The sequence below is a fragment of the Haemaphysalis longicornis genome, unplaced genomic scaffold (assembly GCF_048455015.1).
Source record: "Haemaphysalis longicornis isolate Haplotype H1 unplaced genomic scaffold, Haemaphysalis longicornis Haplotype H1 scaffold_13, whole genome shotgun sequence".
In the NCBI taxonomy this organism is placed as follows: Eukaryota; Metazoa; Arthropoda; class Arachnida; order Ixodida; family Ixodidae; genus Haemaphysalis; species Haemaphysalis longicornis.
Window position 1 is genome coordinate 80,150,370 of NW_027526233.1, and position 22,440 is coordinate 80,172,809.

Consider the following 22,440-nt stretch of genomic DNA (forward strand, 5'->3'; position numbering starts at 1 on the left):
TTGCGCATCATTCTCAGACTTTATGGGATATTGTTTGTAGATTCCGGGTGGGTTTACATTCTTTTCTGTATCTTTCGAAAGAAACTGTGTAGGAGAAACTTTTTTCAGCAAAATTATGTCCAATACACTCCGCATTACAATAGAGTAAAAAACAAACATTGACAATTTGGACGAAATTTTTCATTTTAATTTGGCCTGACAATTTGGAGAATTTTTTTTTCATTTTGATTTGGCCGGACCCCTGAAAGAAACAATACTATTTTTTATACTGTAATCGAACCTGTTGAGTGAGATGTACAGACCTTTTTCGTAGAATAACTCCATACCCGAAGAAAATCTTTCAAGATCGTCTCACCACCTTTCCGCATCATGAGAAGAAAGTCCTCCACGTACGGCCAGAGGCAGACTCAACGCTTCAGCAAGAGGCAGGAAAATAAACTTACTCTGGTTGTAGTGGGAAAACCAGTCGATCAATCAGATCGTAAAGTTTGGGGCTTTCGAATTTAGTACATATCACTAGTTCTTAGGCGGGCCTGAAATTTTAAATTGCTTCTTTTCTCATAAGCGTAAATGTCTTGGCGTAAGGGAATGTTGTGTACAGCTAATACATGTAATTTTCTTCCTTCGACCTTTTTCGTACCAAATAGTATTCGCCGGTACTTCAGTCCGTCTTAAATAATGTGATCAAGTGTTAGCTATTGAACAAAATACCTGCTTGGGAGGTTGGCTGTTACCATCCAAGTACGCGTTTTTACCAATACAAGGGGGGGGGGGGGGCTTCGGGTGCAGTTCTAGTAATTTATAGTATTGAGATAACAATATTCCTTTCAATTTACTGCTGAGTTCTTAACAACACGACCACCCGGTTGTTTTGAATCAAAGTCCTCCTAACAAGTGGATGCTTATCATACATTAACAACGCAAATACTATACTTTCTCACGCAAGAAAACCTCCTAGCTAAACTATGTTTGGTTATTAAAAACAAAATAAATTCAATAGACGGTACTTAAAGATACACGTGAACTTAAGTGTAAACCTTTCGACTGTAAGTTTGTGTAACGATATTATATTTGTAAAACTCTTTCTGTTATCTATTTAAAGCAGGTTGAGTTCCTTTAAGTGTAAATCACCTTATATTAATGGCTTGCTTGGGCTAGTCAATTTCAACTATTTAACCTCTTGATCATTTATTTGTATTATGGATTGGTGCGCAACTTTGGGAAGATGTTGTCTGGTAAGTTATCAGTGGGCCTCTAAATGTTTATATTCTGCACTGTTCAGACATCTACGATTTCATTGCTTAGCTACATGCTAACCGATCACTGAGGTTTTTGTGGGGAATTACGAAAGCAATATTTGTCGATTTTGTCGGCATGCCAAATATAACCGTTCGATTGTATTCAAAACTGCCGACGCACGAACACAACATAAGTCCGATGGCTGGAAGGATAAAAAATTGGTCAAAAAATGCTCAAAATGACGGCACATTTCTCAATCAAGCTCTTTTAAACAGATTAACTGATTTATTCGAAAGGCAAACTAAGTAATATAGTGATACTGCTAGGCTATTATCAGTCATGGTATAAGGAGCCTATCCCTCGGTCGTAACAAGAACTGAACACTGCTCACGCATCTACAATGCCATTGCGGAGCTACATGCTAAACGATCCCTAATGATTTATGTGGGTTATTACGAAACGAATGTGGGACGAAGATACTGCCTTTGTAGCATACCAAAAAAAACCGTTCCATTGTATTGAAAATTGCCGAAGCACTGAGCGCAGAAGGCGTACCGATAGAAGGATAAAACATCTGCTCAACAAAGTCTCACAATTACAATACATTTCTCAAGCTTCCTTTAATCAGAATACCTGATTTATTTGATATGCCACTAGGTAATTTGTTGATACTAGTAGGCAAAGCGGGAAAATATGGCACTCATTGACATTACAACCACCTTTCATCACAGTATGAAACGTCCACGGATTCTCTGGCCAGTACAGTACAGCCATTTGGCTGAATAAAGGTAAACAGCATTAATTGGCTGGGAGCTTTGAATTTCAAAAGGAATTTTGATGCATGTCTAAGTTGCACAGGAAAAAACAATTGTCATGGGAACTCCACAAGGAATAATTACGTGACTAACATGCACTTTGCCACTTATATCGTATATATTAAAGTAACAAGCATCTTGACCAGTTAAACCAAAAACTGCGGAAACTTGCATTAAGTCGGGCGAGACTCAAACCATAACGAACAGTCAGGAGTTCTTTTTAGAGTGAGACCACCAACACACATTTGTATAAGTTTTAAATTGTTCAGTTACATGTTCTGTAAGGCTTTGCGCTGGGCTAGAAGTTATCGTCGCATGCACCGATATGTTTTCCACGTACCAACAATACAAGCATGCTAGCGATGGAAAACAGCTGGGGCGCAGCGGTTGCGCGTACGTGCACGACGGATACCTGGTGTTCATGAAGTTGCGTCGAGGTTCCGTGCAGGAGGCACAGCGCTAGCTTCGACGCTATTTGTTGCTTGGCGACGCAAGGCGCCCCTAGGGTTTTCGCCAGTCTTTTTTGCTTTTAGCTAAAGCCACAGCGCGTTCCGGGAAGCTGTGTGTTCGCCGCGAGGCACGAGCTTACGAACGCACAAGAATTTTGTTGGTATTCTTAACACGTTACGCGTTACTACCCACACATTACGGCCAGCTACAGAAGCTCCGGTGTTTTTAAAAAGGAAGAAAGCATCACAAAGGGAACTGTGATTGTAATAAGAACACATGCACTGCATGAGACATGGGCCGCCGCTACCCCTTGTCTCTGCAATGCATAAAATAAAGGCACCGCCTCATATCCAAAACTTGTTTTAAAAATTTCACCCCTGTGATGTAAGGTAACTACACTTCGCACCGGCTTCATCAACAACAACTGGAAACATCGTGGCCAAAGCCGTGAAGCATACCGTATTTGCTCCGCAGATACGCATGCACGGCATCTTCACGGGTCCTTTTATGCCGCTACATGTTTGTCTCTAGGCAGAAGTGCGGTCGTTCCAAGTTAGGCAAACTCAGTTTACTTACCTATTTGACAAAGATTACAGACATTTCACAGTTTATTTTTCTTTCAATTTTTGCTGACCGAAGAATCTGCAGATAATCCGAACACGACTGCACGTACTGATATACTGTCACCGCTTCCTTAATTGAGTGCGCTGTTATAAGATGTGGGGAGTCGACTCAAGCGAGCAAACGACCCTACCGATTATACAGGGCACAGGTGATGAAGGGGGTGGCCGTCTGATGTGGGCTTTCGCCGACCAGAGCGGTAAGAATGAGTCAGATCCCTGAACGAAAGCAACACAAAAACTTATATTTACATAGGCAAAATACTGTACAAGCACTAGGACATGTACCGTAACCGAGAGGTCTCCTAGAAGGAATACAAACGCTAGAAATAGTTCAAAATTAGACAAAATGATACAATCAGGAGCGTTAACAAATAGATATTACGAAGTGGAGCAGGTAACTAAAAAGACGACGAACAGTTGTATGCATATGAGAGACAAAATACCACAATATTCACACACCGGGCCGGATGATGCACTGCTGTCGAAGGCTATTCGGCTACTTGTGAAGCGTGGCTTCTTCGTAGGCCAGGGCGTCCAAGACGATCACGCTGATTCGAGGCCCGGAGTACGACGGAGTCCTCCAGGGTGCGGGTCGCCGATAGTGTAGTGCACAAACTGGCAGGTGCCGTTGTCACATCAAGACGTCCAAACGTAACTGAATAGCTTCGGCGCGGATTCTCTTTTTACAGCTGCACCGGCGCGGAGTGAGAGGGCACCACACAAAACGCGCCCGTCGCCGTCGAGCGAACAACTTCCGCCTTTCTCCCTTATGGAATCACCGGCGCGCCTTAGCACTGGCGAAAAGCTTTGCTCACCTCGTCGAAATGGCTCGAAGCTTCGACGAAACCGGAGCGGCGGAGCGGCGCGGTGGAGCGACGAAACCGGAGCTGCGGGTAAGCGGAGCCCTAGACGCCTCGTGCGAGAAATTTCCAGGGTTTTCCCCGGGGGGAATAAAATTGCCATTGCACGATCCAACAATTGGGTAACCAGAATTAGGTGGTGTTCAATATTATGGATATTATGAATATTATGAAGTTTTCTTCCTCGCATGCAAATCAAGGAATTAGCAAAGCTTTCTCGGCTTTTCCAACTGCATTGAGTTGGAACAAGTCACCCTCCTGCATGACTGCAAGTTCCTGCATTACTTCGACGGTTTGAGCTGTTCGGGCTCCACGGGCTTCCGGTAAGGACTCGCCCTTCATACGCTCTGGAACTAAGATATAGTCAAACTATGGCGGCTCTATCCTTTTTTTTCTGTACTTAACCTCATGTTTTTTGCCTTCTATTTGCACGGAAGGAGCCCAGACGTCCTTATAACGGATGGCGTAGCATCGCGTTCTTCACATATACCTCTCGTTAGGACGCTGGATGCTATCTTGGTACTGGGTACAATCTGCATGTCTTTGCGTCTAGCCCAATCTCCAGCCTTAGATGTTGAAGCCTGGGCTAAAACTACGGCTTGTTTTTTCATGGAAAAACCCAGAACTGTTTACAGAACAAATTGCTCTTGATCGTCCTATCGTTTTCTGATTGAGGTGGGTGGCTCTTCTCTGCGTCGCATGTTGCGTTGTATAGAACGGGTTCTTGCATAACCATTGTAGAGCAGTTCTGGAGAGGATCACCTGGCCTCACGCCAGTCTGAGTCGAGTTACCGGATGTCACTGTGGGCGCAAAGCTGTCGCATCTGCCTTTATTTCGTTCGCTCCTCGTCAGGGACGCGAACGTCAAGACGTCTGTGCTCCCCTAGCAAGCAGAGCTCCAAACGGTTCGCAGTGCACACGTTGGAAATATCGGGAAGGTTCGGGTGACTGCCGGCCGCATTCTCCACATAGTCCTTAATCCACGTGGACCCACGTGGCTTACCGTCAAAAGCAGAAACTTGTAGCCTCGGCAAGACAACTGCCGAGGTCGATGTGCTTGAGCCGCGTTGAGGACGGTCATCTGAAAGGGCAAAATAGCTGTCAGTCGTGTCTAATGAGGCCTGCAGACTTCAAGGCGGGGCGCAGCTTGTTGAGGGCACGACATATATGTCCTCGGTGTCACGGAAAACGACGGAGAAAGAAGCCAAGCAGCCGATCGTCCGATTCCTGTGGCAGAACAAGAGCCACTGTCAGAAGCGCGAGGAGCTAGCTATGCCCGTGCCCCATTCCCGTGCGAGCCGCCTCTTTATTATCATCAACATACTCCCGCCGCCGCCAAGATGCAATGGTCGAGCAGGAGGAAGCAGGTAGTAAGCGGTTGGGTAACAACCACAGTACATGCGTCCGTGTAGTTTAGTCGAGGCGGGTGGTCCAGCGCCGCATACGACGTTCAGGGAAAGAGAACACGGCGATGACAGTGTAACAGTCAAAGGGAAGAAAAGTACTCGTGGAGCTGGGACATACGTGAACATCTCATCGCGCACCCCCAGTTTGCCCACACAGTTGAGGATGTCCAGGTGGGTATGACATTTATGAGGATGCAGGGCATCTAGAAAGACCACACCATCATCTCGTTTAACTTGCTGCGACAAGCTCCTTCGCGGCTTGGTGCTGCTATTCGCCATCCTCATTGAACAAGTCTCTGTGGGTAATGGCGTAGTCCCGCTGGTCGGTATATAGCAATGCAGCCTAGTCCAAGCCAGCTTGAGGATAACGCCCGGTGCCTCGATCGCCATCCCGGTCGCGCTGCGGTCCACCGTAACCACCGGGGTCATAGGGGAATTCGCGCCGCCGGTGCAGCTGTCTTAGATTGGCGCGCTCCGCTGTCTGCCCCTGGCTGGAACGCAAGTAGTCTGCGCCGAGCGCCATGACTCGTAGCTGGGCACAGGGGACCACTCGTCAAGAGTTTCACGAATCAGGATGGCGAGCTACTCCACCATGCTTGCGGAACGAGGATCTCGGTAGCCGATGTGAGGGCTTCCATAATCTTTTCAGAGTGCCGCCAAGCAGAGTCATAGAAGCTGCCTGGTTGCCGTTCATGCTTTCACCCGCAACCAGGTTCACCTCGTGGTTCCCGTGAACCGATTCGAACCGCTGGTGTATTGATCGTAGGCGGAGAATCCTGGACGGGATTACGCCAGCGGAGAAGCCAGCGCCGGTAGCAGAACGTCCACCGGCGTGCAAGTGGGCATGGCTCCCTCTTGCGACGGTCACACACGCGGCGGTGTAGCACTAAATTTTCACAAGTGGCAGCGACGTCCGAACCGCCGGAGAACCTCAATCTGGGCCGCTCTTGGTCAGCCGCATCATTGTACTTCGCGGTCACGAGATCCTTGGAAAGCCCGATAACCTGGCCATCCGCGAGCACGACGCAGTCTCGCTAGGCGGGCTGATGGGTGCATCCAATAGCCCCTCCAGGGAATCTGGCGCCCGCTACGGCAGTTGTTTCCCGTGATGAGAGTCCTCATAGTATGTGCGGCCGTTTATATCCCAGACGCGCGGCTCACACACGGCGTGCCCATTCGCATATTGTCGACCTGCATGGTTTTCTTGCTGTCAACGGGGAGTGCCGCAGTCTTGCCGTGCCGGTAGACTGCAAAATTATGACTCAGTGCTCCGTTACCCTGAGCAGGAACTTGCAAAGGAACCGCTGAGGGTCGGGCGAAGGAAACGTGCGCGCGTATGAAGTGCACCTTTTGGTCATTGTCACAAACTCGAGCGTACGACGTCTAAAAGTACCGTATATATTTTTCATTTTATTGTACAGCGCCTAATTCTTCTTACACTCGGTTCTATTCGCCCGAGACAACGCTGGAAGTTTCTCGAACGAAGAGGCGGTAACACGATCTTACGCCGGCTGGCCGGCCAGAAAACAACGAAAATAAAACCCCCGCCGCTCCGGTTTCGTCGAAGCTTCCAGTACTTTCGAGGAGGTGCGCGTGGCCTTGCCAGTGCTTAAGAGCGTCGATCATTCTAGAATGGAGAAGAGGGAAGTTATTCGCTGACGGCGGCGGGCGCGCTGTGTGTGTGCTCTCCTTCTCCGCGCCGGCACGGTTATAAAAGGAGGAGCCGCGCCTAAGCAGGCCAGCTACGTTTGGACGTCGTGATTGACAACGGCACCTGCCAGTTTGTACATCACACCATCGGCGACCCGCGCCCTGGAGGACTCCAACGTGCTCCCGGGCCTCGAATGACCGTGATCGTCTCGGACGGCCTGGCCTACAGCGAAGCCACGCTTCCCAGGTAGCCGACTCGCCTCCGACAGCGGTGCATCGTCCGGCCCGGTCGGTGAAAATGCTGGGACTCTGTCTCTCATATGCATCGAACTGTTCGTTTCTTTTTAGTTTACTGCTCTGATTCGTAATATTCATTTGTTAACGCTCCTGTTTGTACCATCTTGTCTAATTGGACTGTTTCTTGTATTTGAATTCCATTTACGTTGCCTGTAATTATCGATCTGCTACCTCGTGCTTGTATTTGTAACTTGCCTGTCTCAATATAAGTCTTTGTGCTGTTTTTCGTTCAAGGCTCTTGTTCATTCTTGCCGCTCTAGTCGGCGAAAGCCGCACATCAGACGGCCACCCCCTTTGTCACCTGTGCCCTGTAGATTCGGTGGGGTTTGTTGGCTCTCTTGAGTCGACTCCCCATATCTTCTGGCAGTGCACCCTAATTTAAGGAAGCGGGTGACAATTTCTGGCGTCCACGGCAGGACGTCTGATGTGAGCGGTAAGGAGGAGAAGGAGCCTGGAACTTTTTTTGGCATAGGTTGCTACTGCCTTCTAAGTTGGTGCTCTTGTAAACTTTCTCTGTGTACATATACCTAGCTAGAGGCTAGAGTATTGTGGCTAGGTTGCGATACATTTGCAATCATGGATTTAGAGAAAATCGTAGCGTTGGGCTGCCAACTGGGCCTGTCAGGGGCCGAACTACGAAAGTGGGTTGCGCAGAAAGAAAAAGAAGAAAACGAGAAGGCTGAGAGAGCAAGACAGGCAGCACGAGAAGAGGCTGAGAGAGCAAGGCAGGCAGCGCGAGAAGAGGCAGAAAAAGCGCGAGAAGAGGCTGAGAAAGCAAGACAGGCAGCACGAGAAGAGGCTGAGAGGGCTGAAAGAGAAAGAGAGAAAGAATTTCAGAGACAACTTCAGTTGGAGCGAGAGAAAGCGGAGCTAGAAGAGAAAGCCCGCCAGGCAGAGGCAGAAAGGGAGCGAGCGAAAGCGGAGCGAGAAGAGAAAGCACGCAATGATGAGATAGAGAAATTAAAAACAGAAATCGAGGCACTGCGTTTGGAGAGAGACTCTACGTCAGCCGATCGGAGCATAAGAGAAGAAAATAACGGCGTACGCCTGAACCCGAGCAAGCTCCTTGTGGCATTTGACGAAAAAAAGGATGATCTCGACGCTTACATTCGTCGGTTCGAAGGAATAGCCAGAAGCCAAAACTGGCCGGAAGACCAATGGTCTACTGCTCTAAGCACACGTTTAAGCGGCGAAGCACTGAGCGTGTTTGGGAGATTGACCCCAGAGGACGCCGCTGACTACAGCAAGGTCAAAGCCGCGCTGTTGAAAAGGTTTCGCTTCACAGTAGATGGCTTCCGATAGAAGTTCAGAAGTGAAACGCCCGCAGATGGCGAAACCGCCACACAATTTGCGGCTCGCCTGAGCCACTACTTCGACCGCTGGACAGAGCTAGCCGAAATAGGAAAGGAGTATGCATCACTGCGGGAGCTGCTGATAAAAGAGCAATTTGTGAATGGGTGTCACCCAAGTCTTTCTCTGTATCTGAAAGAAAGAAGAGTGAAGTCTCTTTCCGAAATGCTGGAACTGGCCGACCAGTACCTTGAGGCGCAGAGAAGCACCAATCTAGGAAGGGCAAAAAGGGACAAAAGAGAAGACTCTGGACGCGTTGAGCCGGAGAAGAAAACGGCCGGTCAGAAGCCCCCGCCCAAGTGTTACCTGTGTAACAAGTTGGGACACCACGCAAATAACTGCCGGAGCAATTTTGCGGGAAGCAACGCTCCAAAATGCTTCAAGTGCGGGCGCCACGGACACAGGGCAGACGTTTGCAGGAGCAACAACAAAGTGCCGCCTCAGGTTTCGTGCGTCTACGCACCACCTAAGCAGCCAAAGCCCGACGAGATCAGCGAAGGCTTTGTAGAACTCAAGAATGGCAAGAAGATCCCGGTCGTGAACGCGGTCATTATGACGGGATCGCAGTTCCGAGGGGAGCGTATGCCCGTTGCTCAGGGAAAGTTGGCCGATCAAGATGTTTCGGTTTTGCGTGACACAGGATGCAGCCTAGTGATCGTGCGAAAAGACCTGGTACGAGATGAAGATCTAACAGGGGAGACTAGCCCCGTGTATTTAGCGGACGGCACCATTCGGAATTTGCCCGAGGCTCAGATCGAGGTACAGACTCCATACTACAGCGGAAGGGTTAACGCCCTCTGCATGAAGACGCCGCTGTACGACCTCATTCTCGGCAACATCAACGGAGTGAGAGCCCCCGACGACCCCATCACTTCACAGACCCAGGAAGAAATACCCCCAGACACGATCACACAGCAAGCTATGGACGAGCCACACCCCGATGTCTCGGCCGAAGGGGAAGTCGCGGCCGTGGTAACACGAGCACAGTCACAAAAGAAGGCGCGACGCTTTCAGCCGTTAAAGACCGCTGCGCCGACGTCCGAACCACTTGAAGAGTGCAGTTATGCTGAAGAACAAGAAAAGGACCACTCTTTGAAATCCTGCTTCGCACAAATCGGCAAGGAGACGAAAAACTCGAAGAATAAACATAAGATCGAGCTCAAGCTGGAAGATAACCTCCTTTACCGGCGATTCACCGAGAAGAGCGGTCGGGAAGTACGGCAACTAGTCGTCCCCATAGGCCGCCGACCAACCGTCCTGAAAACGGCCCACGACGGCATCATGGCTGGCCACTTGGGTGTGGAGAAAACGAAGCACCGGATACTGGAAGACTTTTACTGGCCGGGTATCACAGCAGACGTGAAGAGGTTCGTCGCTTCGTGTGACATTTGCCAACGAACGATCCCCAAGGGAAGAGTGCCACGAGTACCCCTGGGAAGGACGCCGGTTATAGAAACACCGTTCCACCGAGTGGCGATTGACATCGTCGGTCCGATCCACCCACCGTCGAAGGCCGGAAACCGATTCATCCTCACGCTGATGGACTGTGCAACCCGGTACCCGGATGCTATTGCACTGCCAAGCATCGAGACGGAACGCGTCGCCGAAGCGCTAGTCGAGATGTTTTCTCGAGTGGGAGTCCCCAAAGAGGTGTTGAGTGACCGGGGGACCAACTTCACATCCGAACTCATGAAGGAAGTGGCGCGGCTGCTCTCAGTACGCCAACTCCACACTAGCCCATACCACCCGATGGCCAACGGGATGGTTGAAAAGTTCAATGGAACCTTAAAACTCATGTTGAAGCGAATGTGTGCGAAGAAACCCCGGGACTGGGATCGCTACCTAGCTCCACTACTCTTCGCGTACAGAGAAGTGCCGCAAGCAAGCCTCGGATTCTCTCCCTTCGAGCTACTGTACGGCCGCCACATCCGAGGTCCCCTGTCCATCCTTAAAGAGATGTGGAGTAATGAAAGTCTGGATGAGGAGACCAAAACGACGTATCAACATGTTCTCGACCTTCGTAACAGGCTGGAAGAAACCTGTCGCGTAGCGCACGAAGAACTCGAGAAGGCAGGGGCCCGTTATGCGAAGTTGTACAACCGAAAGACGAGGAATCGACGATTCCAGACCGGAGACAAAGTCTTAATCCTGCTCCCGACGGATAACAACAAGCTCCTTCTCCACTGGAAAGGACCATTCGAGGTGAAAGAAAGAAAAGGGGAAGCAGACTACGTCATCGAGACACGCAGTGGGCCCAAAATCTTTCACGCCAACCTGCTGAAGAAGTACGAAGAAAGGAAACCCAACCCCGAAAAGACAATCTGCAACGCGATATGCGGCGTGTCTGAAACTAGTGAAGAGAGCAGCATACCGGTTCCGGAATTTGTCAAGACGGAAGGCATCGCTGACGTCAAATTTTCCCTGCACCTTACAACAACGCAAAAGGCCCAAATTGAGGCAGAACTGAAGCAACATTCTAAGATTTTCTCGAACGTTCCAGGAAAAACTAATTTGGTGGAATGCCACCTGGAGCTCACCACCGACACTCCAGTTCACGTAAAACAATACCCACTGCCGTTTGCTACGGTGGAGAACATGGAGAAGGAAGTTCAGGACATGAAGACCCTGGAAATCATAGAAGAATCGGTGTCTCCGTATAACTCCCCGGTGTTGCTGGTGAAAAAGCCCGACCACACCAATCGGTTCGTCGTAGACTACCGAAAACTCAACAACATACTAGTCGCCGATTCAGAACCAATGCCCCGAGCCGATGCCGTATTTGCGGCCGCAGGCGGCAAAAAGTACTTTTCCAAATTGGACTTTGTAAAGGGGTACTGGCAAATTCCTCTTTCGGAGGAGTCCAAACCCAAGACTGCCTTTTCCACAACGTCGGGACTTTACCAGTTCCGTTACATGCCGTTCGGAATCAAAACCGCTCCCGCCGTCTTCGCCAAGCTGATGCGGAGAATCGTCAACGGTGTCCCCGGGGTTAATCATTACTACGACGACGTGTTAATTGCCAGCAGCACGTGGGAAGAGCACGTTGCATCACTCCGAGAGCTTTTCAGCAGAATTGAAGCGGCTGGACTGACCGTACGCCCAAGCAAGTGTGAGTTCGGGGCAACAGAGATTGACTTCCTCGGACATCGAATTGGGCAAGGAGAACTAGCACCGCTGGAAAAGAACCTGGAAAAGATCAAGACAGCGCCGCCTCCGAAAACAAAACGGCAAGTTCGGGCATTCCTCGGCCTAACAGGCTATTATCGCGAATTTATTCCGAACTATGCCGAGATCAGCGCACCGCTAACCGAACTCACCAAAAAAGGGGAAAACAACATCGTCAAGTGGAGCACCGCTCAAGAAGAAGCCTTCCAAGAGCTTAAACGGCGTATCTCTAGCCCACCTATACTTAGACTACCAGACTTCACTCAGACATTCGTGCTCCGCACTGACGCCTCCCAAACCAGCCTCGGCGCCGTGCTCATGCAACGCTACGAGGGCACGCTTCACCCTATAGCGTACGCCAGCAGGAAACTTGTGCCCCGAGAGGCCTCTTATAGCACTATTGAAAGAGAATGTCTTGCCCTTGTTTGGGGAGTCCAAAAGTTCAACGCGTACTTGTACGGTCGGCCGTTTATCGTGCAAACCGACCACCAGCCACTCCGTTACATTCAGCAAGCAAAACAGCTGAATAGTAGAGTCCTCCGCTGGAGTCTGCTTTTCCAGGAATACCAGTTCACAGTCGAACATATTAAAGGGAGCGATAATGTGGGAGCAGACTACCTAAGCAGAGTGTAAACCCAGGTATACCTGTGATTGTGTACCGCGAGTAGAATGTTTAGGTTGTATATTCACAAGGTGGTGCCTGACGTTTACATTCGCGACTTCTATATTGTACCAAACGTGAAGTTTGTAATTATGCGTATTATCTATTGTACAGTACATTTGCCGTGTATTGTTGGCGTTACTAGTGGTGGCATTCGTGAACGTTGTAGTTGTCGACTGCTAGAGCTTTATTGTGCTCAAACTAATGAGTTGTCCCTAGGATGTGTATTTGTTGAAAAATCCGCGCCAAACCGCTGTTCTGTACGCGAATTCTGTACCTGTCATTACTATTATGAAGAACATTGGGCTGTACTTTATTTTGTGTTCGTAGGCACAGCCTCTTTTTGTTCCCTAAGTGTGAACGACGCGAACGCACGACTTTGTGAGTTTTGGGAATATTATTGCATAATATTCTGAAACTGGGGGGCTGTGTCACAAACTCGAGCGTACGACGTCTAAAAGTACCGTATATATTTTTCATTTTATTGTACAGCGCCTAATTCTTCTTACACTCGGTTCTATTCGCCCGAGACAACGCTGGAAGTTTCTCGAACGAAGAGGCGGTAACACGATCTTACGCCGGCTGGCCGGCCAGAAAACAACGAAAATAAAACCCCCGCCGCTCCGGTTTCGTCGAAGCTTCCAGTACTTTCGAGGAGGTGCGCGTGGCCTTGCCAGTGCTTAAGAGCGTCGATCATTCTAGAATGGAGAAGAGGGAAGTTATTCGCTGACGGCGGCGGGCGCGCTGTGTGTGTGCTCTCCTTCTCCGCGCCGGCACGGTTATAAAAGGAGGAGCCGCGCCTAAGCAGGCCAGCTACGTTTGGACGTCGTGATTGACAACGGCACCTGCCAGTTTGTACATCACACCATCGGCGACCCGCGCCCTGGAGGACTCCAACGTGCTCCCGGGCCTCGAATGACCGTGATCGTCTCGGACGGCCTGGCCTACAGCGAAGCCACGCTTCCCAGGTAGCCGACTCGCCTCCGACAGCGGAGCATCGTCCGGCCCGGTCGGTGAATATGCTGGGACTCTGTCTCTCATATGCATCGAACTGTTCGTTTCTTTTTAGTTAACTGCTCCGATTCGTAATATTCATTTGTTAACGCTCCTGTTTGTACCATCTTGTCTAATTGGACTGTTTCTTGTATTTGAATTCCATTTACGTTGCCTGTAATTATCGATCTGCTACCTCGTGCTTGTATTTGTAACTTACCTGTCTCAATATAAGTCTTTGTGCTGTTTTTCGTTCAAGGCTCTTGTTCATTCTTGCCGCTCTAGTCGGCGAAAGCCGCACATCAGACGGCCACCCCCTTTGTCACCTGTGCCCTGTAGATTCGGTGGGGTTTGTTGGCTCTCTTGAGTCGACTCCCCATATCTTCTGGCAGTGGACCCTAATTTAAGGAAGCGGGTGACAGTCATATTCAAAGCTGGTGAAGAAGTCAGCTTCCAAGTCTTCTAAATCGATTATTTCCTGGACGCGCTTGTCAAGCACCTTCATCTCCTCGTACTTGGTGTTGACTCCGAGCAGCTGTGAGGGGATCTGCCCGGTCTGTGAATAAGGATCCTGTAGTAGCGAGTCAATTGCAGCTACGCCCGTTGTGATGGCTTGCCTCACGAATTCACGGCGAAGGCGTACCTCCTTCATGACAGATGCCAGCGAAGCTGGGTGACTGGGTGGCTTCGGCACGAGCATGAGCGGCGAGCAGCGTTCAAGGACGAGGCGTCTCAAATCAGCTGGATCCCAAGGAATCCCTAGCCTAGGGTACCTCGGCGTGTGTGCCGTCTCAAATCGAGTCTGCTCGTGGATCGATCTCACGGGTTTGACGGCACCAGAAGGTCGCGGAAAGCGACGGAGAAAGGATCCAAGCAGCCGATCGCCCGATTACTGGGGCAGAATACGAGCCACTACCACGAGTGCGAGGAGCCAGATATGCCCGTGCCCCTATTCCGTGCAATCCGCTTCTTTATTATCATTAACACTCGGTACACCAATGCTTAAAACGTAGGCACGTTCCACACCCTCAGGCTAAAGAAGATTCATGATCCTGTGCTCCGTCTCATAAAGTGCGCTGTTCTTACTTTAGAGGTAAATGGCATCTTGAAGGTCGTGAGGAGTCACTGAGGCGGCTTCAAGAAGATCGTTTGCTGCCTTGAGCACTCTGGTACTTCCGTAGCGAAGGATACGTCACTTTCGGCGCAACTTATCCACCGCACGTATATGGTCGATCGTGAGTACAAAATCAGAGCCAGTCTTCCTGACCTCAGGCTGAGGGTGGGGCTGATCCACGAAACAACAGTCGAAATCGCGGGGTTCTAGAAACCTCAAGCTGGAGCCCGTTCGTTGTCTCCTTCTGGTCGCGTGAGGTCATCCTCCCAGGTTTAACGGCACCAGAAAATATTACGGACGAACGACGCAATCGAGACCTGAGACATCGCTGCCCTTAGCGGGGATGGTCACTTTACTGACATGGTCTACACGATGATGATTATGATGATGACTGGAGCATAGTCAGTGGGATATTCAACAGCATCCACAAAGTTTGAAGTTACTGGACTGAACTTTGGTAGCCCACTTTACGTAAAAACCGCCGAACGTACAATTTCTTCAAGTACAACTTGCTGTTCACGTGCGCTACCACAAGAGCACTGCACCTTGAGTTGACAACTGCAGTCTCTTCTGAAGCCCTTCTTCTCGCTTAACCATGAGTCTTTGGCCCGCAGAAGGGTGCCATGCCCTTTGTACCCCGACAACGCGATCACACTCAGGAGAGCTTCAAGAGACATAAAAGAGACTGGGAGGATCATTGACTCCTCTCCATTAGCCTCATTTCTAGCCACCCACTGGAATAAACAGAAGTTCTTTGTCCCAGTAGTGCCTTGGTGTGGAGGAAGGTGGCAAAGGCTGATTCGTTCCATAAAGCTGGCCTTGTGTAAAGTTATTGGAAAGACCTGTCCGAGCGACGAGGAGCTAACCACTCTTCCCACAGAAGTAGAAGCTGTCCTCAATTCAAGGCATATGACTTATACGTACACAAGTGTAATGGAACCCTCACCCTTATGCATTGCACACTTTCTTGTTGGAGCTTTTTTCTGAACTCACCAGAACCAGGTAATGGAGAAGAGTACTGCATCAACCAGGTGACATGCGGAAACGCAATTGATAAGCTTCAGATCGGAAGAATCTCTTGGACCACCTGTGGAATCGCTAGAGATGGCAATATGTACTCGAGCAAAGGCCCCTTCATCATCAGCCACGTGGGTCTAACCGAAGCTTACAAGTTGGGGACATGGTCTTGCTGGAGGAAGCTGGGACTCCAAGGAGATTTTGATTACTCGGCCATATTACTGAAGTTGTGCCTGGGCGATACGCGCTCATCCGGTCCTGGAACTTGAAGGCGCAAGATGGCACGACCAATAGGAGACCGATGCAACGCTTCATTTTCTATAAATGGGGCCTGCATCTTCCAGGGGGGAGAATGTAAAAATTTAGAAGAGAATGAGGAATAAACTCAGAAAGAAGTAACAGCTTGGAACACCGGCCTAGTCTATGTGTTCTCTTCGCCGTTCCCTTTCGTTATGCTACTACTAGATACACACCAGCAGCCACTATCTTCAGGGACTCCTGGCTGGCACTACCGCGCCTGAGGAAGCCCTCTATGCCACGGGGGCGAGGTGGTCACCTCGAGATGGCCTAGTTACTATGCTGCGAGACCTGCAGAGACAATGCAGCAACCTTCGGCAGCACTGGCTTTCTGCCTACTTTGGCGTACCAGGGAAAGAGGCTGCAGACTATTTAGCGAAAGTAGCCCACAGCTCCCCAATGGCCCCAGTCTCCATGTCCGTGGTTGGCTATGATGTTGCCAGGGATGTCATCAGGCGATAGGTGTCCTCCCACCACCCCTGCAAACGAGTGGCCATCGGTGAGGTTCCGTGATTCTTCCCCCCAGTGGGATAGCCAAAACAGAATGGTCGATCCTCCTGTGTAATTGCACCTCCGGCTACAACACAGTAGCACGCCTCCCCAGGCAGGATAGCAAGGTCACACACATTTGTGTACACTGCACCGACCCTGAGACATTGAATCACGCCCTCTGCTACTGCCCTGCGTAGGGCCAGGAACTAACTAGTTTCTCTGTACAGGAGGCTGCGGCTACCCTCAAGCACTGCCGAGGACATCCTGCGTCCTTCAGGCTGCTCATGTTGTACCTCGAGGAGTCGGGACTGAACACCCGCTAATGAACTGAAAAAGCCAACCCCACCCACTATCCACCGCTTGTTTTCATTATTATTTTTGTATCTGTGTGTTTCTGTGTGTGTGAGAGAGAAAGAGACTGTGTGTGTATGTAAACAGTCCGTAAATAACCTGCGTGTTTATGTGTATAATTTGTACATAGCCTTTTCATCGCCTGTTATTATATTCATATTATTCCACGGCCCTTAAGCGACCCTTTTTAAACTGGTCTTTTATCTCCCGACGAGACCTGTTCCCTCTGTCGAGAGGCAAAACTTCAATATTTTTCGTTTAAAAACGCTTTCTCTCTCTCTCTCTCTCTCTCTCTCTCTCTGTCTGTCTCTCTATCTGTCTCTGTCTCCCTTGGGGACGTCGGCGACCGAGTGATAGTGCTGGGGGATACGGAGCAGCGGGCGGTGGTGTGAGAGAAGTTGCCGGACTCTGGGATGGTTTGGTGTGTGCCCGAGCGATGTGGTTGGGTTTGGTCAATATGTGAGTAAGCAGTTATCTACACAACGACATTGTGCCTCATTCATTCTTATGCTCTACAGAGCAGGCCCAGTACTGGCGCCAGACCGTGGCGCTAATTTCAAGCCCACCCGTGGACATTTGCTCTCTGCGGTGGCCAAGAAGGGGCCCACTGTTGTTTCGAACGACATTCCTCCATTCCTGGAACGAAGTGCCATTTTGGCAGTAGGGTAACCGGAGCACACAGCCGTATAGATGCATGTATTTTATAATAGAGTTACGTAGATGTAGGAACCAGGAAATAAACATTTGAAGGTGTCAGCAATATATTTACAATATATAAACTGTTTCGGTCATAAAGAAGCTGCGTAGCGGGGTCTCCTTTTCCAGAGTTTGGTTGGATAGCTCTTTTCTTCTTCTTCCCGTGACACATTCCCCTCGTCTAAACGACCGTCCCGGTTGAGGCCAGAGAAAATTTACAGATGCGGGAACCATGAGTGATAAGAGAAAAAAGGGAGTCCTCGCCGCCATGGTTGAGGATGATGGTCGTGGTGAGCAATGGCCCCTAAATAGCAATCTCCGCCGTCGCAGTGAATCAACAGCCAAAGTCCTCGAAGGCGCACTGGGTTTAGGGCAGGGTAACGGCGTCGTATTCTCTTCAGGTCGCCGCTGGTCACGTCGGGTGGTTTCGGCAAGTCATAGGCTGCGGACATGGGGCTGGGAAATGCTGCGTCCATGGCTCACCGGGGCTGCGCCGGGCAAACGAGATCGAAGAGCCTTTGAGTTATATTCAGTAGCCGAAATAAACCGAAGCTCGGGCCACGATGGTAATTACCTCCCCACGCTCCACGAAAACATGTTACCTGGCACCAGGTCCCACGAAATAAACCATGGAAGATGTGAGCGACGTATTTACACTAATACACGATGTCGTACCTGGTGGAGCCCGCGTAGCTGAATCTTCTTCTCCGGAGGTTGGGCGGGCAGCCCTTTTCTTCTTCTTCCCGTGACAATCGTTTTAATGCCGGTGTTTTAGTTTGCTTAGCTTTTACGATGGCTGCAGATTCCCGAAGTCTCTCTTTCGGTCTTTTTGGGTCATTTGTGTAACGGTTTATGTGGTCACATTGCGAGTGTATTTAGCGTTTGAAGGGATCTTACTCTATTGTGTATTTTGCGAAGTCTCTACTCTGAAATTTGGTTATATATTGTCTATACTTGTTATGCCTCCGTTGTAGATTTCTATGTGGGGTTTCTTTGCATAGTTTAGTCATCGCGGAGTCCTTGTACCTGCGCGTGTACAGTATAGCGTGGGTGATCCAGCCTATTGTTCTGTAGTTCGCTCGGAATGGCTCCTATGCCAATGACCAATGCATGACAGAAGGAGGGGCCGCAGGCCTTGGGGGGAGACGCAGCGGCAGGCGCCGTTCCGCAGGAGGATGCTGAGCATTTGCAGCCCGCAGATCGCGCTTAAAAATGAGGCAGATGACTCTCATGTTCGTGGATAGGACCTGAACGGTCGGGTATTCGCCGGCGGCTCCCGCCGTTGTCCCGCAACGCCAGTCCTGAAGCCGCCTTTGAATATGGAGGTCATCTCATATTCCGCCTACGGAGATGTGAAATCTGCTTACGAATACCAGCAGCAACAGTGCTTCTACCAGACTGCGGCAGGCGCATCAGATGAAGACGAGCTGAGGGAACGCCTGCCCGTAGCAATAGAAAGAACTGCTGCGCATTGGAGGCGCTGCCAACTGCGTTTAGAATCGATGGCAAATTTTAACGAGCGCTTCCACGCGGAGTTCCTGCCACCCGATTAGGAACACTCTATGATCTACGAACTCGCTCTTCGCACAAAACTTCCAGAGTAGAGCCTTCTAGAATACGTGCGAGCGAAAAAGGAGATTTACGAACTCGCCGACCCCGAGGCAGCTGACGTGATCGAAGTAGCAAATGTGTGCAGACAATTCCACCCGCGTTTCAGTCCGTACTTGCGGAGCCGGCGTTTTCGCAGCCTGAAAACCCTCGCACAAGAAGCGTGTGTGGTTCGGGCGGATATACTCCCCCAGCTTGGCTGGAGGTTGCCGTTGAGGCCCGAGGAATCGTTTGAACCCGGCTGCGCCTGGTCGGGAAGGAAGAGCAGATAATAGCCCACAAACACCTCGGTCGGAACCAACGCAGGCTACGGAAGAGAGAGACCGGACGAAGCGCCCCATTCGTGCAGGTTTTGTAGCAGGCCTGGCCACTTTCCCAGTCAGTGTCCCGAGAAAATGCGCAGTGCGCAGGGAAACACCGATCGCTAGCGGGGATGAAAGGAGGTAGCTGTCGTTCCCGCTGGCAAGCGAGAAGGAGGGGCTGTGAGAGGTGGTGGGTGGGAGCCCCAAAGCAACCCTGATGCTCGCGCCGTTGGGCAACTCGTCCCTTCCGCATGTAAAGCACCAGGGACCCTTACTCGTCAGCCGCGTTCATGCGAATGCAATTAGTTGGTCGCGATTTTTTTTCCACAGGTCGACACTGGATCAACGGTCTCTAATTAGAGACGAAAATATTTGACGCCTCCTGGAGGAGGACGATCCGGGTTTGGTCCGCCGAGACACCCTTGTGCTTAGCAGCGGGTTCGGAAATAGCAGAGGACGCTGGGAGACTCACGCTTGGCTCTGATGGCTGAAAGAGCAGACAGCGTTTTGTTTACCTGCCTGCTTTGTCTATTCCACAGATACTGGGAAGAGATTTCCTCTCGAGAGCCGCAAACCCCTTTCTTTGCATTGCTACATGCGCCAATCCAAGGTTTAAAACATAACGGGGAAACTAAACTCTACTTTGCTATGGACGGCCATGAAGAGGGGTAAAGAAAGATGATCACTTTTGTGGGATCGATCGTCGCAAATTCATCAGAACCCGACGATCACCTCGAAATGTTGGCGGGAAGACAACTGGCCCGGAACCAACACACTGGCCCTTCTACGATCTCCTCCTCTAATTCCTTGCGTGCCTGCCACTCAATGACGACCTAGTGGAAAAGAACATGCAGGTATTTTTTATTTTCTTACAATCTTGTAGGTGATTCGGACAAGAAATTATTTGTGCATGCACATATTATGATTTGAAAAAAGCTGAATCATTGTCTCCAGAATCTTGTAGCTTACACCTTAATTAAATATATTGCCAGTGGATACACAATTTTTTGAAATACCCGTCTTAACGAGAGGCAAAACAGTACCACACCACAGAAGTCTTTCGATAGTTAGCCATCGTTCGCTTATGCGACTCAAGTCAGGTGTAAGTCATTTAATCCCCCCCACTCACACAGACACTGGTCGCAGCAAACAAAGCACACTAAATACATCACGGTAGGTAAAAGAGCACCATGTAGCAGAAGCGCTCTTACGCTCACAGACACCATCCTCAATGTGACGCACTCGCACGGGCATTACTTAAAACCCACAAACACACACTACGCAGAGATAACAAAGCACACTTAACAATTCACGACAGGTGAAACTGCACCAGATAGAAGCGTTCCAATTCTTATAGCTATCATTCGCTGATGAGACATAAGTCGTCTGGATGTCACTTAAAATACAAACGCAACACACAGCAAACAATATACACTAAACACTTCCAGCAAAGCAAAACAGTCCAAGAGATAAAAGTTAGCAGAAGCGATCCGGTATTGCAAAAATACACTCCAACAACGCGACGACGACCGGCGACAACGTTTGTACAACGCTGGTTCTGGCTGACCTCGGCCTCTTGATGGTTTCTTCGACAGTGTTTACAGGTTGTTTTTATATTTTTATCTGCTTGATAGTAGCTCACGTAAGCGCCAAACGATGGCGAAATGGGCATAAAACCCAATGTATTCTTCTTGTCTCCCAACGTGCTCCCATTCAACGGTAACATTAGCACAGTGTATGTGAAATGGTTTGCTGTAGTTTCTGGGTAAACGTAGTGCCCGGTACGTAATTGTGCGATCTTTGTGCCAGAGAAACAGGGCCGAGAACGTGAAATGCAAATTTGCACACGTATGTTCCGCTGTTCAACAAAGGAATAACAGGTGGCACTAGGAACAAATGGTAAGACGTTGACGAAGCTGAAGCCTCAGAGATAAAAGTGCGGAATACGGAACACCGCCTGAATGAAAAGCTATGTTGGGCAATGAAGACGTCCAGGAAAAACGGGACTAATACACACATACAGTTAAACGTGGAGGTAACGAACTTCTACGTAACAAAATCTCTGGATTTAACGAAGTTTCTCTATTCCCATTGCTATCCCCCATTGACATCCTATGTGTTGGCGACCTCTATGTTACGAAGAAGTTGGAACGATTGAGCTTGACGAAGTGAATTCCCTACGCCGATGAGCCATTTTTTTTTACTTTTTCTTGACAACATGCTCTAACCTCGCGAACTCTTCTCGCACAGCAAACTATCATGCGTCTCCTGTTCTAGTGCGGCGTCGGTTATGGGCTAGACCTGCCTTTCGGCATGTAGTCGTCTCCACTCTCATCTGTGGCGACTGTTGATGATTTTTGCTGCCAGAAAACGAAAAGTTTTGTCCTTTCAGGACAGGCTGGCAATATTAAATGCCGTACACGCCAGCGGGATAGAACGTCGCCGCCCGGTGCAGTATCCCAGCTAGCACCCTCTAAATATTTTCAGTGCAACAAAGAGCATCAATGCTTGTGAAAATGGGGCCTTTTCAGCATATGTTTATTCCTTAAAGGGGTTAAGGTACTGAAAAGTTTCAAAAGAAGAAAGTGTAATTAAATTACGCTTCTGAATATGGGGGTGCCGGGTAAGTCACCTTGATTCTTTCTAGTACCGTGTAGTGGATAAGTTCGTAGGTAAGCCGCAGGCGCAAATGGAGCCTGCCCTCTGAAAGAAATCCTTTAATGATTAGTTCATTGTCACTGATGGCTAACATTTTGGTTTCGTTCCTGCTTCTTTGACGCGGGCCTTATCTCAAACCTGCATGTAACAAAACAATGACAATTTTTTCAACTTCTTCATATCCCGGTTTAACTTTTGCACCATCGGCAGCGTGCTGATACCCGTATCTAGAAGCAAAAGTAACGTTGTACTTTCCTCAATATTTCTCTAATATTGATTGAAGATTGATTCAGTACTTCCTGCAATGTCTCTAACCCAAGGTTATACAAATTCGATGTCGCACAACTTATCCGCTGCAAAGAGTAGTAATTGGCGAATGCATGACAACTTTTTCGC

At 49.5% G+C, this 22,440-nt stretch overlaps 1 protein-coding gene across 1 annotated transcript; it reads left to right on the forward strand.

The window, feature by feature from the left end:
* The first annotated feature begins 7,850 nt into the window (after positions 1-7,850).
* Positions 7,851-16,752, forward strand: LOC144163910 (uncharacterized). Its single transcript, XM_077694573.1, is given in 2 exon segments — positions 7,851-11,783; positions 16,627-16,752. Coding segments are annotated over 2 exon segments (3,993 nt in total). The 5' UTR covers positions 7,851-7,916.
* The last annotated feature ends 5,688 nt before the right edge of the window (positions 16,753-22,440 follow it).